A 17304-nucleotide genomic window follows, 5' to 3' on the forward strand; every position below is an offset into this window, starting at 1 on the left:
TCTCCTCCCTGGTCCACCCCCTCTGCCTCCCTCCCTCCCTCCCTCTCTCCTGACAGCCGTCTATTCCCTTCTCCGCGTTTCTGCTTTCCCAGCCCCTCCTCACTGCCTGCGGTCTCTCTCAGCTCCTCCTCTGTCCCCTCGCTCCTTCTCCGGGGTCGTGCTCGCTGGGTCCCTCTCCGAGTGTCAGCTTCTCCCTCCTCCCCTCCCTCCTCCCTCCCTTTCTACTCATCTTGCCTGCTCACCCCGGCTTTTTCATTTCCTCTCTCTGTCCCACGTTCCCCCGCCTCTGCTTTCCCCAGAGGGCCCTGGCGTCCGTCCGCCTTCCCTGGCACGCTCCCTCCATGCCCTCTCCCCAAGACATCCATCTCCCGCCTCCCCCTCCCCCTCCCTGCGTCCCCTCACGGTCCCCATCACCGAGCCACCTGCCACCTCGCACACTCAGGACTCTGCCAGCGTTCTTCCCTTCCCAGCGCTGGCCGGGTGGGGATCACCCGAGTCATCATCACCCTGGAGTTGGGAGCTTGCCAGCAGGGACCCGGGCGGGACCTGAGGGGCACAGCCGACCAGTCTGCAAGGCTGTCTGGGGTGGCTTCTGGCATCTATTCTGGGCTCAGGCCCCACGGGGTTAGAACATTGCCCAAGGATTGAGAAATGACCAGGAAATTCCTGCCTGATGTAGTGTTTTCCAGGCACAGCTGAGCTTGCTTTTCCCTGGACACAGTTCACTCCTTCCATGAGCCCTGGGGGGGTGGGGGGTGGGGGGGGAGAGACTTGGCATCTGCTGGTACGGGACCGGCCCCCACCCCATCCCGCCAGGATTTCCACTGCTCAGCATCAAAGGGGAGCACCCTCCTGCCCTCTTGCCTCTCACGCTAGCACTCCCAGGCCTCAGGCCAAGCTCTGGTGACCTTGACTTCAAAGAATAATATTTTAGCCACAGACAGCCGTCCAGGGCTCCAGCACTGCTGTTCCTTAATTCCTCCCACTCCTCTACAAACACACCACCAGCGCAGAGCCGCCACCCTCCAGCCAGTGTGAGCAGCCTGTGTGTCCCAGACGCCAGCACAGCGGTCACCAGTCCCTGTTGCCACTGAGCCTGTGGCTTTCCATGCAGCCTCCCAACCCCTAAGGGCCACATGGGACCTCAGAGACCTTCTCAGACACCTCTTATTTTTCAGGGAGTCAGTTTAAGTGCAGAGATGACAAATTCAAGCTCTCACTCCATTTGACTGGAGTTTCTGTCCCAGTTCGACCACCCCCTTGCTATGGGATAGTCCCAGGCCAGGATGAGAAGCCAGTGGACCTCAGTTTCTTAATCTGTACAATGGGCTTCATGGGCCTGGTGGCCAACCATGGCCAGTGGCCCATCCCAGACCCCCCTTTGTAACAAGGAGAGAGCCTGTGTACATACCGTATCCCAGCCAAGGCCAGGAAGGATGGTCCTGACCCCAAGGACTGGACGTTGGGCAGCTACAGACTTCCCCTCTCCGTCGCCATGCCACCCCTGCTTCCGTGACCGCAATCCCCTCCCCCTCCCCCTCCTCCATCTCCCTATCACCCATGCCCAGCTGGTACCCCCAGCTTCCGCCAGGATGGATGCCCCAGCTCCAGCCACACCAGGGGCTCCGAGAAGGACCCTTCAGCCCCACTCTGAGGGTGCCTGTGTGTGTGTGTCTCAGGCATCCTGGCCACGTGGTACCGCCCTCACTCTCTGCGATCCCAGGCGGAGCAGAGGGAACTCAGGAAGTTCTATCATATTAATGAAGGATGATGCCTGGCAGGCTCGCGTCCTGTCTCTGCATCAGGGATGTTGCAGGAGTGCCAGGGGAGGTGGGGGTGGAGCTCTGGTTCCTGGAACTTCCCTCCTACTGGCTTCCTGCCCCCACCAGGCACTGCTGAACGTTCAGGAAGTCCACGCTGCTCCCATGCCCATCGGGGCCTCAGACAGGCGCCTCCCCCAGGCCTCAGTTTCCCCACCTTTGCCGCTGGGGGCCGGGAGCCCTGGCGACCCTGGCATCAGTTCTGTGCTCCAGAGCAGGCAGGAGAGGTGGCAACTGTAACTCACTCCTAAGGAGAGGACTAAGGGTCCCTGGGGTCCATGCCAGTGTTGGACACGCTCACGCCACGACAAGGGCACAAAGCGTTCCCCTTCCACCCGGGTGCCCTGGGGTGAGAGGTCACCCCAGCTGGGCTGGGCTGGGGGTGGGGTGACTTCGGGGGCGGGAAGAGCTGTGGGAAGGAACTGCTCTGGATGGGTGAGTCAGCACCCTCCCCCTGCCACAAGTCAGGCCTCCCCAGAGGGACCCTGGGACAGCGCCACAGAAGAGAGAGGACAGCCCAGAGACAACTGGAAATGGACGCACAGCACTGGGAGCGGGGGAAGAACGGGTACCTGGGAGGGGGTGTGCTAGGGACTGTGGGTGTGTGAATTTCATGTGTGGGTTTGTGTGACCTAAGTGAGCATCGTGTCAGCATAGTGAGTGTGGTGTGTGTGTGTGTGTGTGTGTGTGTGTGTGTGTGTGTGTGTGTGAGTGGAGGGCATTCTTTCCTCTAAGGTCTCTTTGTGCATCTGTGTCTACTGGTGCGTCCACGCGTGTCTGTTTATTGGGGCCCACCTGTTTCTTTATGGCTGTGTTGGCCCACGTGGGTCTCTAAGCCTCGATGTTCGTCATCACATGGCTGCCATGCCCTTGGGATGTTGTTGGAAGGTTAGAGACGGAGTTCACCCTGCCTGCCTCTAGGAAGTCCTCAAACAGCTACCGTTGGTGTTGTTATTCAGCGAACCCTAACCCACTCACCGTGGGTCAAGGGCTGGGGGCGCAGAGGGCCTCAGAGGGCACCATCTGATGGGGGCGCGGTCCCAAGTGGCGTGCAACAAGTGATGGGAGAGGAAGGTCATAGCTGGAGCCTGGGCAGGCCCTCAGCTGAGTCATTCCATCTGGGTGGGTGTGCTCAAGGGGGCAGGCACCAACCAGGCCAGGAAATGGGACCCGGATGGGCTCTTCCACACCTGCCGGCCAGCGCCTCCTGCTGCCTGCCCAGGCCTGCCTGACCTAAGATGCCAGCCCACCCTGCGCCCGACCCTCTCCTGGCTCCCTGGTTTCCGTCCTTCTGGTCCTGCCCTGGGAGGAAGCTGGCCTCACCGCGTACCCCACACACACGCCACCAGCTGCTCATGCCTGCCAGGCCCGCCTGTCGCCTGTGCCCGCTCACTGCTGTGAGAAGCCGCTGTGTGTCCATCCTGACCCATCCTTCCTTAGCAGGTCCCAGCCGCCCCAGCTAGAGGCCAATTTTCTCTGCCCACCGCCCTTTTCTCCACCACCAGTGGGTCCTTGCCTACCTACTGGCCGCTGTTTCCCTCTCTGGCTCCTGGTGTCCCTGCTCTGTCGCTCCTTTCCCACCTTTGCCTGGGCCGTGCGCCTCACCTGAGGTCCCCTCACTTCTGTCCTTCAAGGCCCCCTTTGAACCCCTCCAGCACCTCCTGAAGTCATCCATCGACTTCTCCCACTCCATCCTCAAACCCCGACTGACCAGGTAACATCACTTCTCCATGCCGCTCTTCCATGTCTGTAAAATGGGGGTAAACAGAGTCTTTTGGGGGCTACCGTGAGAATTACGGGAGATGGGGCTTGTGAAACCAGACTCCCAGTAAGTGATGGCCGTGATTCTGGATCCTTCTGGCTCTGGGTTGTCCCACCCCTTACCCCCGGCCCCTCAGTGCCAAGCACATGGGTGGGGTGTGGAAGGAGGACAGCTGGGTGGGGCAGCCCCCAGCCCTGGGGTTTGGGGTGAAATGGGAGAGAACTGCTGGGCGCAAGCACTACCCCAGGCCTTCACCTCTCTGCCTCTTGGCCTGGCTCTGCCTCCAGCCTGGGCCTGACCCCAGAGCTGACTTCAGAGCTGGGGGTGGCAGGATAGAGCAGTGGGTAACCAGAGGCAGGTGCTACGGAGTCCTACCCGCTAATGACATTATCTGGTTTGCAGGCTGGTCACCCAGGACCTGCTCTGGCGTCTCCCTTCTGGCTTCTCCTCCCTCCCAGCCTCAGTCTGGGTGCAGGCTCACCCAGCCCCCCTCCTTCTCCAGACAGACATTTCCTCCCACTCCCGGCCCCCCACCAGGTCAGCCAGCCCCACTTGCTTCTCCCCAGCTTCCATTCCCCCAGATCAGTTCCAAGATTCCAGGGCTCAAAGGACCTAAATCCCAACAGTCCAGGCTCAAGAAATCCTTACACTCCTGAAGTGCCGAGCTCTGGAATCCTAGCCCGACAAGGGCGCTGGACCCCAGCATCCTGGCCCCGCACTGGTCAAAGACTCCAGAATCCCAGCCCTCCAAGTTCCTGGGATTCTAGACTCCTTTGCATTTCGGGTTCTAAGATGCAAGGATGCTGGGTCTGTGAAATTCCAGAATCCTTCTGGCAACTTCCCTCCCAGCATCCCTCCTCCCCCCACTCCCCACCCTGAGCTCATCCTTGGCTCTCTCTGTCCCCCATCTCCCCCGGGGCTCCCACAGACATGATGCAACCAGACCGGAGCCGGCTGAGAGGTAGGAGACAGGAGGGAGATATAATTACAGCTTCTCTTGCCTCAATTCAACAGGAAGCTCAGAGTTGGGACCCAGGGGACCCTAATCCAATGTGAATAATGGAGCACTTGCCAGACACAGGCACAGTCCCTCTCTGGGCAGCGGAGGCCCAGTGAGCCACCTTCATCCAGATCCAGGGTGCAGTCTCAAGATGAGAGAGTGAGGAGAGGGGAGAGGTTGCAAACTCAGTGGCCCTTGGACCAACCAGGTAAAATAATTAACCAAACCCACAGGTCACCCAGTCTGCATTTCTTTTTTTCTTTTTTTAAAATTTATTTGTTTATTGTTGGCTGCGTTGGGTCTTTGTTGTTGCACTTGGGCTTTCTCTAGTTGCGGCGAGCGGGGGCCACTCTTCGTTGCGGTGCACGGGCTTCTCATTGCGGTGGCTCCTCTCGTTGCGGAGCACAGGCTCTAGGCGCGGGGGCTTCAGTGGCACGCGGGCTCAGTAGTTGTGTCTCGCGGGCTCTAGTAAGCACAGGCTCAGTAGTTGTGGCGCACGGGCTTAGTTGCTGCTCCGCGGCACGTGGGATTTTCCTGGACCAGGGCTGGAATGCATGTCCCCTGCATCGGCAGGTGGATTCTTAACCACTGTACCACCAGGGAAGTCCAGTCTGCATTTCTTTATTTTCAACAGAGACATGGGTTCAAGATGTTTTACCTTTCTCTTCATTCCTCTGTAAGAAGCCCTCGGCACGGGCTCTGTGATAAATAGTAACTGACTCTCAGCCTCCTTAACTGGGAGACAATGGGGTATGGTGGGGACTTTGGCAAACTAGAAGGCCCAGGGCCCATCTCATAGCCTCTGGTCACCCTGCAGAGTTGTGCAGGTCTGAGGTCACCAGCCCTTCCAAATGGAAGAAGCCAGAAATATGGACTTTTATGTGAAGTACTCCTATCTAACTGCAGGCTATATAGGTCCTGCAGACCACCAATGTGTGAAGTGGTAAACACAGGACAGGAACCAGGGCTGTCACAGTCACCTGTGTCCAGAACAAAGGAAATCGGGAGGAATGCATACATTAATTTGTCTCCCGTAGCCACACATCTCTCTTCTCTGGGTCCCCAAGTTTTTGTGTTTGTTTTTCCGGGGGTTGTTTTGGCCACACCCTGTGGCATGCGGGATCTTAGTTCCCCCCGACGAGGGATCGAACCCGTGACCCCTGCAGTGGAAGCACAGAGTCCTAACCACAGGACCGCTAGGGAAGTTCCCTCGGTCCCCAAGTTTTATTATCACCATGTCCCAGCTCAGATGTTCCCTCCTCCAGGAAGCCCTCCCTGACCTTCAAGCTGAGTCAGGCATTCCCTCTGAATTCCCCCATCCCAGCCTTGCCCACTCTGAATCATCACTATCTGGGGACAGGTCTGTCTCTCCCACTGGATTCTGAGCCCCAGAAGCCCAGGGCCAGGACTGTCTCAGTCATGACCGTGTCCCCAGTTTCAACCAGCACAGGGCCAGGAGTGTTTGGAATAATGAATAAATGAACAGGGAAAAGTTCAGTGCTTAAGGAGAGGGGGGCCTGTGTCAGGGACTAACCAGATGTGGAAAAAGGGGGTGGAATCATTCAGGGGTTGAGAAAGGTGGACACTGGGGATTCTAAGAACCTCCAACTCAGGAGGGAGGAGAGAAGAGAGGCCAGCTGAGAGGTTCAGGTAGCGCTGGAGTCCAGTCTTCACCCCATTATCTCCTAGCCACCTTTGGCTCAGTTTCCTCATCTGTAAAATGGGTGTCATACAAGTAGCCAGCTGCTTTCTGAGGCTGCTGGGTCGATTAAATAAATTCAGAATCGCGGAACACTCTGTGGAGGCCAGAGCCAGGAGCGCTCATTTCCTCCCCTAACCCCTCCGCATCCACAAACCCCGCATAACCTCACGCCCCGCCAGACACTCCACACACACTCAGAAGGGGTGAGACGGGACACCGGCTCCCCTACGGTGGCCCCAAGCTCTGCGCGTGCCTCAGTTTCCCCGAAAGCACAGGCACCACCACAGTCACCACGTTTATTGGATTCATACTTTGACAGGGGAGGGTAAGCTGTCGGGAGGGCTCAGAGCAGGACGCAGAAGAGGCGCTTGTCGCGGAAGGGGTTCTCTGCGGCGGGTACCGGCGTCACCAACGGGTCGTCTTTGGCATGAGTCTCGCAGAAGGCCAGGAGTTCGGCCGCCGCCTGTGACACCTGCGGGCACCCGGGTGGAGATGTTCACGCCCCGCCCCGCCCTTTGCCTGGGCCCCTCCTCGGGTCAGGCCCGCCCCTTATCAGACCCCGCCCCCTTGTCCGGACCGCTCCCATTACCCGGGCCCGCCCTTGGGCCCCGCCTTAGCTCTGGCCACGTCCCTTATTGGGCTCCGCCCCCTTGCCTAGGCCCCCTCCGCGGGTTCTGTCCGGTTCCGAAGGGGATCTCTACACGGCTCCCGGCCCCACTCCCAACACTGACCGGTCCAAACCCCAGCCCCGGAGCCCCCGCCTTCCTCCCCACCCCGACCCAGCACCTTCATACGGTCGATGTTCACCTCCAGCTTCAGCTGTTCCACCGTCTTCCGGGCCTCCGCTATCTTGGCCATGTTGTTGGACATGGCTGCGGCGGGGACAGGGTTAAAAGCCGGCGGGAGTCGGGGCGGAGGGGCAGGCTAGGGCAAAGCTGGGTCCCCAGATAGGGATGGCGGTGGTGATGGGACCCAGTAACAGGGGCGTGCGTGGAAGGGCGCACGAAAGGGGTGCCCAGAGGAAGGTGGAGGAAGGGACAGGAAAACAGAAGAAAAGGGGAGAGATGAAGATCTGCGCAGATGGGGGACCAAGAAGCCGGCCGAAAGAGGGACAGATGAACAGAGAGGAGAGGGGCAAGTGGAGGGATGGAGGGGTGCACGGATGGGGTACCTAGAGTCAGGTGGAGGGAGGAACAGAGAGAGGAGAAGGAAGCCGGGAGGGAAGCACAGATGGGAGGCTGAGAGGCAGGTGGAGGGAGGGACAGAAGGACAGGGCCACAGGTGTTGGATCAAGATCCAGGGATCCAGGTGTCTTCACCTCCCGGGGATACAGCATGAGCCAGGAGGGGTCCCTCCCCAGGCCAATTAGCGGTGGCTCCAGGGAGAAGGGGGAATTAAGATCACGGTGGGAGGGGCCCAGAGGGGGCCTCATTAGGGCCTTCGCAGCAGCTGCCCCCTCCGCCCCCCTCGGGGAGCCCCCCTCACCCCAGCTCTGGCCACCTCAAAGGCTTCTCTTGCTCATTAGCAGCCGGAGAGAGGGCTGGAGAGGGGGGGCAACCCAGCCATGACTGGGAGAGGGGCAGAAAGGATGGAAAGAGGGACAAACAGAGGGGCAGAGGAAGAGACAAAATGACAGAGGCAGAGTCTGAGGCACAGGGGGGAATAAAGAGACTGAGGAGGGATAGAAAGATGGAGAGATGGAGAGGGACGGAGTGATGGAGGGAGCAGCAAAAGAGGGAGACAAATAGAGGGGTAAAGAAAGGGACAGAGTGATACAGGGGGAGGGAAGCACAGAGGGGACGAGGGGGCCGAGGGAGGATAGAGAAGGGGAGATGGAAGGGTTGGGGAGGGATGGAGTGATGGAGTGGGAGAGGAGAGAGAGGGACAAATGGAGCGGTAGAGGGAGGGACAGCGAGGAGAGAGAGAGGCACAGAGGAGATAAAGGGACAGAGGAGAGAAGGGGCAGGGGGACAGAGAGAAGGAAGTGGAAGGGCAGGAGGAGAGATGGAGTGACGAAAGGGGACAGAGAGGGGCACATGGAGGGACAGAGGGAGAGAAGGGCTGATGGAGATGCAGAAGTGTAAAGTCATTCATTCACTCACGCATCCATTCATTCCCAGGCAGAGGAACTAGCTGGCGGGGCCGAGACCGGAGCCTCCTACCTGTTGCTGCTCAGGGCCGGGATGGCGGGCGGGTGGCAGAGGCTGGGAAGCAGCGTCTCGGTCCCCCCTCAGCCCCGCCCCGCCCCCTCTCCTGGGGCACAGTCTCTGAGGACCCGCCTCCTCCTGCCACTGCCACCACCATCCCCTTCGCCCTCGCTGCCTCGCCTCCGTCTCTCTGGGTCCTCTTGTTATGTCTGTCCGTCCCCCTCTTTGTCTTTGTGTTTCTGTGCCTCTCTCTCTCCCTCTATCTCTCTTGCAGTCTCCCCTCTCAATCTCTGTCTCTGTCTCTCTCTCTCTCTCTCACACACACACACGCTCACACACACACACACACACTCACAGGTAAAGACAGTCTCTCAAGATATGCCTCATGCTCTGCTGCATTTATTCCACAGTCACACAAATCTCTCCTGTGGGTCCCACACAGCCTCTCACTCCATTACATATGCTCTGCCACCCTGTCACATCCCCCACCTCAGTGCCACCCCATCCCAGATGACCCCTCTCAGCAAGCAGACTCACACTCACCGTCCCTGGCAGAGAAATGAACAATATCACGCTGTGTCACACGGTGCTGCACACGGTCTCCTGAACCAGCTGTGCTCAACACACAACCTCCCAGAGCGCCACAGTCACACAGCCTCTCAAAATGTCACACGGTCCCTCACAGGCTCTCCGAGTCTGGCCCATCCTCACTGGTGACATCTTACACAACTCGAGAGTGTCAAGCATACACACACAGCTCCGCACAGGATCGCACACAATCTCTCAAGATGTCATGCCGAGCCTTACACAGTGTGTCACACACAGCTGTCGCCCTCACACCGCAATCTCCTGGTGTCACACACGTACACTTACACACACGAGGTTTCTCTCGTACACCCATCTGAGTGCCCAGGACGGTTGAACACGCTCTAATGCACTGTCATGACACTGGGCCAGTCTCAGGGTCCCACATGATCCGTGTTACACACAGTCCCACCCAGCTTCTCATACGTCATCAGTGTGGCTGAAACATCCTGTCTCACACTCACATGGTCACTCTCTCACCCAGCTCCCCCGCCCCCGGCGCCTCTCACACTGCTTCTCACATCATTACCTGGTGGATCACACCCATTCATTCTCACACACCATCTGCCCGTGTGACACACACAACTCTCCTGTCCTCACCATGTTGCACAGTGTCACACACGATCTCTTGCTCACGTATGGTTTCTCGATGCCACAAACATCCCCCAAATAGTGTCTCAGGGACACCCAACCTCACGGTGTCACACGCAGTCACCTATAGGTCATCTCGGTCACCTCACATACACTGTCACACACAACGTCTCGGTGTAACACGATTTCACACAGTCACACTCTGTTTCTGGTTGTCACAGAAAATCTCACAAGGTCACACAGCCACACACAACCTCTGGCGTCACGCGCGATCTCAAGTAGTACACACTCACACAGTGAGTCTCTTGGCGTCACACACTACCTCCCGGTGTCACCCACGGGCGGCCACAGTGTTCTGCACCAGGCACACCCATGCGGGCGCGCGCACTCTGCCTGCTGTCCTCTCCTTACAGCCCCCTGCGGGCCACACGGGGGCGCCCGCGGCCCGCCGAGCTGCCCACCCTGCCGGCGCCAAAGCCGTAGGCGGCTGTGGAAACCCTGAGGGCAAGGCGCCCCCGCTGTCCGGCTAGGCATGCAGACGTGGGAAAGAGACACAGAAAGGTGGAGGGAGCTAGAGGGAGATCATTGAAGATGGACTGGGACACAGAAATTCAGAGAGGGAGAGAGAGACGCAGGGAGAGACAGAGGCAGAGAGAGATAGGGACACAGAGACGGAAATTTGGAGAGATAGAGACCTAGGGACTAAGACAGAGACAGGCAGAGGGTTGCAGAGAGAGACAGACATAGAGACGTACAGGGTACAGGAGACACACACAGAAAAGTACAGAGACAGAAATAGTGACCGAGAAACACAGACACCCAGAAACACAAAACAGAGCGGGGTAGAGAGACAGAAAACTCAGACCGCGCCCTCCGCAGGGGACCTGAAGGCGGAGGCGCGTCCGAGGGACCTGACCTCGGGGCCTGACCTCCGGGCAGCCAAGGGGGCGTGGTGGTTCGGGGCGGGGTTTATAAGGGGAGTGTTCGGAGGGCGGGTCGGTAGGGGCGTGGCCTGGGTGCGGCGTGTCGCCCAAGTGGGCTGCGGGAGGGGCTGAGGCAGAGCCCGGGGAAGAGGTGGAGGTGGGGGAGAGCCTCGTCTCTACTGCACTCACCCCATCCCAATTCGGTTTTTACCGCTTGAACAGGGAAACGAGACCTGCCGGGAGCGGATACGGGCCGGGGTCCCTGGTAGCGATTTGATAGGGGGGTATCGGACTGTAGCTCCCCTCCCTCCTACCCCGCGGGAGCAACGGGGCCAGATGGGGGAGGGGAACCAGGCTCACATCTGGAAAGCATCAGGCGCGCCGGACGTGCCAGGGCCCCGGGCCCGGCTGCGGAAGAGCGGAGGGGAGTTAGGGCGCCCCCGTCCCCCTCCCTTAGCGGGGTCGGCCGGCGCCGGGGAGGGGCCTGGGCGTACGCCGAACCTCGGCGCCTTCCGCAGCTGGTTTCCATCAGCAGTTCTGGCCCGGGCAGCCCCCGAGGAGGAAACGCAGCTTAGAGCGGGGAAAGACAGGGTGACAACCCAGTCTCCCCTCCCTCCCTCCGACAGCAGCCAGAGGCTGGGGGCGGGGGAGACGGACAGGGGGACACTAACTGAACGGAGCGTAACCTCCATTTCTCTTCCCAGTTGCGGACCTTTCCACCCTACGCATAACCTTAGTTTCCAGATGTGCAATCCTGCCCTGTGTTGCCCAGGAATTTCCCAGCCTCATGACAATGGTATTACTGGCCCCATTTTCTGGAGGGAGAAACTGAGACCCTGGATTCGGATTCAGTTCTGACTTTAATTATTCAAGAAACATGCAGTGGGACTTCCCTGGCCGTCCAGTGGTTAAGACCCAGCGCTTCCAGCGCAGGGGGCACGAGTTCGATCCCTGGTCGGGGAACTAGGATCCCCCACGCTGCCTGGCACTGCCAAAACAATATATTAAAAAAAGAAAAGAAAAGAAAAGAAAGAAACGTGCAGTGAACGCCAACACTAATTCTAGTGTCAAATACCCAATCCCTATTGAACACTGTCATCCAGATGTCTAGAGTATCTCAAATTCAGTGGTCCAAAACTGAGCTCCTAATTCCACCCGCCAAACTCCCACCACAGTCTTACCCATCTCAGTTGATAGTAAATCTTTGGGGTCAATCTTGACTCCCCTCCTCTTCTCACACCCCACAACTGATCTAGCAACAGATCCAATTAACTCCATCTTCAAAGTCTGTCCACAATCCAGTCACTTCTCACCTCCTCTGCTGCCCCCACTCTGGTCCAGGCATCATGCCCTCCAGCTTGGACTATTATAGTCGCTGCTCACTGGGTTTCCAGCTTCTAACTCTGTTTCCCTCAGCCTGTTCCTCACAGAGCAGCCAGAGGGACTCTAACAAAGTCTCCAGGTAATAATAGCAAGGGTTAGTGAGAATGGCGAAACTGGAACCCTCATACGTTGCTGGTGGGAATGGAAAATGAAGCTGCTATTTTAGAAAACAGTCTGGCAGTTCCTCAAAAGATTACAGAGTTACCAGATGACCCAGCAATTCCATTCTTAGGTATCTACCTAAGAGAAATGAAAGCATATGTTCACACACAAACTTGGACATGAATGTTCATAGCAGCATTATTCACAATAGCCCCAAAGTGGAAACAACCCAAATATGCATCAACTGATGAATGGATAAACTAAATGTGGTACATCCAAACAGTGGACTATCATTTGACAATAAAAAGAAATGAAGTACTGACACATGCTACAACATGCATGAACTTTGAAAACATTACGCTAAGTGAAAGACGCAGTTACAAAAGGCTGCATATTGCAGGATTCCATTTCTATGTCCAGAACAGGCAACTCTACAGAGACAAAAGTAGATTAGTGGTTGCCAGGGGCTGGGGAGACTGGAGGTTGACAAGTAAGGGGGACAGAGTTTCTACTTGGGATGATGGAAATTTTCTGAAATTTACTGTGGTGATAGTATAGTCACAGCACAACTCTGTGACTAGAATAAAAGCCATTGATAAGACATTGATAAAAGACATTGAAGAAGACATAAATAAATGGAAAGACATCCCGTGTTCATGGATTGGAAGAATTAATATTGTTAAAATGTCCATACTACCCAAAGCAATCTACAGATTCAATGCAATCTCTATCAAATTTCCAATGGCATTTTTCACAGAAATAGAACAAACAATTCTAAAATGTGTATGAAATCACAAAAGACCCTGAATAGCCAAAGCAATCTTGAGAAAGAAATACAAAGCTGGAGGCATCATGTACCCTAGTTTCAAACTATATTACAAAGGTATAGTAATTAAAACAATATGGACCCAGCAAGCCCACTACTGGGCATATACCCAGAGAAAACCATAATTCAAAAAGACTCATGCGCCCCAATGTTCATTGCAGCACTATTTACAATAGCCAGGACACGGAAACAACCTAAGTGTTCATCAACAGAGGCATGGATAAAGAAGACATGGTACATATATACAATGGAATATTACTCAGCCATAAAAAGGAACAAAATTGGGTCATTTGTAGAGACATGGATGGACCTGGAGACTGTCATATAGAGTGAAGTAAGTCAGAAAGAGAAAAACAAATACCGTATATTAATGCATATATGTGGAATCTGTAAAAATATTGGTATAGACGATCTTATTTACAAAGCAGAAACAGAGACACAGATGTAGAGAACAAATGTATGGATACCAAGGGGGAAAAGGGGGGATGGGATGAATTGGGAGATTGGAATTGACAAATATACACTATTGATACCATGTATAAAATAGATAATTAATGAGAACCTACTGTATAGCACAGGGAACTCTACTCGATGCTCTGTGGTGACCTAAATGGGAAGGAAATCCAAAAAAGAGGGGATGTATGTATATGTATAGCTGATTACTTTGTTGTACAGTAGAAACTAACACAACATTGTAAAGCAACTATACGCCAATAAAAATTTTTTTAAAAAACCCAATATGGTACTGGTACAAAAACAGAAACATAGATCAATAGACCAGAATAGAGAGCCCAGAAATAAACCCATGCATACATGGGCAATTAATTTACAACAAAGGAGCCAAGAATATACAATAGAGAAAAGATAGTCTCTTCAGTAAATGGTGTTCTGAAAACTGAACAGCTACATGCAGAAGAATCACAAAAAGTAACTCAAATGGATTAAATACTTGAAACTAAGACCTGAAACCACAAAAGTCCTAGAAGAAAACATAGGCGGTAAGCTCCTTGACATCAGTCTTGGAGATGATTTTTTTGGATTTGACACGAAAAGCAAAGGCAACAAAAGCAAAAATAAACAAGTGGGACTACATCAAATTAAAAGCTTCTGCACAGCAAAGGAAGTCATCAACAAAATGAAAGGGCAACCTACAGAAAGGGAGAAAATATTTGCAAACCATGCACAGGATAACGGATTAATATCCAAAATATATAAAGAACTCATACAACTCAATAGAAAAAAAAATCTGATTTAAAAATGGGCAGAGGATCTGAATAGACATTTTTCCAAAGGAGACATACAGATGGCCAACAGGTACATGAAAAGGTACTCAACATCACTAATCACCAGGGAAATGCAAATCAAAGCCACAATGAGATATCACCTCACCCCTATCAGAACGCCATCATCAAAAAGACAAGCCATAACCAATGTTTTCGAGGATGCGGAGAAAAAGGAACCCTCCTGCATTATTGTTAGGAATGTAAATTGGTGCAGCCACTATGGAAATCAGTATGGAGTTTCCTCAAAAAATTAAAAATAGAACTACTGTATGATCCAGCAATTCCACTCTGAGTATTTATCTGAAGAAAATGAAAACACTAATTTGAAAGGATATATGCACCCCTGTGTTCATTGCAGCATTTCTTACAATAGCCAAGATTATAGAAGCGACCTAAGCGTTCATCGATAGGTGCCTGAATAGAGAAAATTTGAATATAATGCAATATTATTCAGCCATAAAAAAGAAGGAAATCATGCCACTTGCGACAACATGGATGGACAAGTGACATAAGTCAGACAGAGAAAGACAAATATCACATGGTCTCCTTATATATGGAATCTAAAAAAAACAGGCACAACATTGTAAATCAACTATACTTCAATAAAAACTAAAATTAAAAATAATTAAATAAAATACAGTCCTTCAGCAAAATAAATAAATAAATAAATAAAAACCAAGTTCATAGGTACAGAGAACAGACTGAGAGTTGTCAGAGGGGTGGGGGGGATGGGCAAAATGGGCGAAGGGGATCAAAAGCAAATTTCCAGTTATAAAATAAATGTCATGGGATGTAATGTACAACATGGTGACTATAGTTGATAATCCTGTACTGAACATTTGAAAGTTGCTAAGAGTCAATCTTAAAGGCTCTCATCACAAGGAAAGGAAAATAAAGAAACAAAAGCCATTGAGCTCTATATTTTATATGGGTGAATTTTATGGTAGTGAATTATGTTTCCATAGAACTGTTAACCCCTCGTCCCCTCCAAACACCTAAGTCCCTCTTCTGCTCTGAGTTCTCCCATGGCTCCCATCTCCGGAGGAGTAAAAACCAAGTTCCTCACCATGGCCCACGAGGCCCCACGGGATGCAGTGGTCCCAATCATTCTTTGCCCTCGCCTCCCCCTCTTCTCCCCCTCACTCACCGCTCCAGACACGCTGGATTCCTGGTTATTTTGCCAACATACTAGGCACTGTTTTGGCTTCAGCAGTGGCTGACCCCTCTGCCTGGGAGGCTCTTCCCCAAGAGATCCACAAGCCTAACTCCCCCACTTCCTTCAGGTCTCTGTTCAAATGCCACCCTCTCAATTAGACACCTCTGATCACTCTACTTAAAATTACAAACTCCTCTCTTCCCCCATCCCTCCCAATTCCATCATATCTCTGCTCAGTTTCCCCCCACAGTCCTTAACACCTTTAAAAATTATAGAAGTTATATATTTATTATGTCAACATCCCCTCCTGCCCCCCCCAGCCCCTATTCCTGTGAGCAGTTCCTTGTGTATCCGTCTAGAGATGATCCATATAGAAATAGGCTTATAGGGCAATGGCTAACAGCATGGACTCTTAGGCAGTCTGAACTTAAATTCTGGCTTTGCTACTTATTGGTTTCAGGTAAGTTACTCAAGAGATCTGTGCCTCAGTTTCTCCATCTGTAAAACGGGCATAATAATCATAACTACCTCCATGAAATTGTGAGGATTAAATGAGTCAGAGAATGGAGTCTGGCATATAAAATAAGTGCTCATTGAGTGTCAGCTCTTACTTTTTATGATTAAGCACTAAAATTTTAAAAAGGAAGAAAGGTCAGCCATCTGTAATTCAACCATGTTGACCACTGTGTGGCCTGTGTATCCTTAGACAAGTCCCTTCCCCTTTTGGCTTTAGTTGCCCCTTTTATGAAACAGAGATGGGGCAAATACTCCCAAGGGCTTGAGAAGCAATGACTTTTCCCGCAAACTTTAAAAAATAGCTTTGGGAGTTCCTTGGCAGTCCAGTGGTTAGGACACAGCACTTTCACTGCAGTGGCCCCGGTTCAATCCCTGGTTGGGGAACTAAGATTCTGCAAACCGCGACTAAGAGGCCGTATGCTGCAACTAAGAAGCCCCCATGTCGCAGCTAAGAAGCCTGCATGCCTCAACTAAGAAGCCCGCGGGCCACAACTAAGTCCACATTCTACAACTGAGACACAGCACAGCCCAAATAAATGAATAAATAAATATAAAAAAAAGAAAGTAGGGAGACATGCTAATTAAAACAGAACACCATTCCGCTCCCCCCCCCCAGATTGGCAAAATGAAAATGATTAATAGCATCTCTTGTTTGGTGAAGGAGTGGGAAAATGGGCATCTCAGGGGTTGCTGTTGGAAATGTCAACTGAGGGCAGTCTCAGTGGAAGGAAGTGTGATCAAGTCAATTAAAAATTTTTAAATGATGGTACTGTAATGACCAAGCCAGTCTATTTCTAGGAGTGGATCCTACAGAAATATATATATGTAAAAAAGAGGCATGTACAAGGACATAACTGCAGTAAGGTCCAAAATAGCAAAGGAACTGAGGAGCTGACAACAGGGTTAGATTATGGGTACCCCCGACCCCATGGAATCGTATGCAGCTACTACAGTGATAGGAAAATACGTCATCTAAATTTAGATGAAATGAACAAATCCCTAGAATACAACTTAGTAAAACTGACATAAGAAGAAATAGAAAAGCATAAACAAATAAAATAAAATAGAAAAGCTAAATAGTACTAAACCCTCAGAGATTCAATTAATTAAAATCCTTCCCATATAGAAATCTCCAGGCACAGATAACAAAAAAAATTGATAAACAATGCATACATATGGCTCAATTTATGTAAGTATATTGTTTTACCTATATAGAGTATAACTATATGTATATGCATATATATAGTTACATATATTTATATAGCTACAAGATTCATATATGTATGCAAACACATAAAGGAAAACATACAAGGATGCACATCAAACTGATTATGATGACTTCTGAGAGAAGGCGTTTGGGGCTGTCCCTTTACCTACATTATTTCCATTTAAAAAATTTTTGTTTTTTATTTCTTTATTATTTCCATTTTTATGAAACCATATTTATGACCAAACAAAACTCAACCAAAGGTCAGAGTCATTGAAGTAAAATATTCAATGGTAAGAAA

The 17304-nt window shown here is 52.4% G+C and overlaps 1 protein-coding gene across 3 annotated transcripts; it reads right to left on the minus strand.

Annotated features, from left to right (window-relative positions):
• Positions 1-6566: 6566 nt before the first annotated feature.
• Positions 6567-10509, minus strand: GNG8 (G protein subunit gamma 8). 3 transcript variants are annotated; one of them, XM_027079935.1, is made up of 3 exons: positions 8447-10509; positions 7071-7156; positions 6567-6756 (listed from the first exon to the last, which is right to left on the minus strand). In XM_027079935.1, the coding sequence occupies exons 2-3, from the start codon at positions 7152-7154 to the stop codon at positions 6628-6630; spliced, it is 213 nt and encodes a 70-aa protein (XP_026935736.1). In that variant the 5' UTR covers positions 7155-7156; positions 8447-10509; the 3' UTR covers positions 6567-6627. The 3 variants fall into 3 exon arrangements, with proteins under 3 accessions (XP_026935736.1, XP_026935737.1, XP_026935735.1); XM_027079936.1 differs by lacking the exon at positions 8447-10509 and adding an exon at positions 7770-8143; XM_027079934.1 differs by lacking the exon at positions 8447-10509 and having other exon boundaries at positions 7071-7738.
• Positions 10510-17304: the final 6795 nt, after the last annotated feature.

This window comes from Aethalodelphis obliquidens, unplaced genomic scaffold (genome assembly GCF_003676395.1).
Source record: "Aethalodelphis obliquidens isolate GAN/ISIS:26980383/991018 unplaced genomic scaffold, ASM367639v1 scaffold43, whole genome shotgun sequence".
NCBI lineage: Eukaryota > Metazoa > Chordata > Mammalia > Artiodactyla > Delphinidae > Aethalodelphis > Aethalodelphis obliquidens.

Coding starts and splice junctions, on each gene's coding strand:
- GNG8 (XM_027079935.1), bottom strand. CDS start 7,154: ATGTCCAACAACATGGCCAAGATAGCGGAGGCCCGGAAGACGGTGGAA. Junction 6,757..7,070: donor TGAACATCGACCGTATGAAG/GTGCTGGGTCGG, acceptor GGGTGCCCGCAG/GTGTCACAGGCGGCGGCCGA.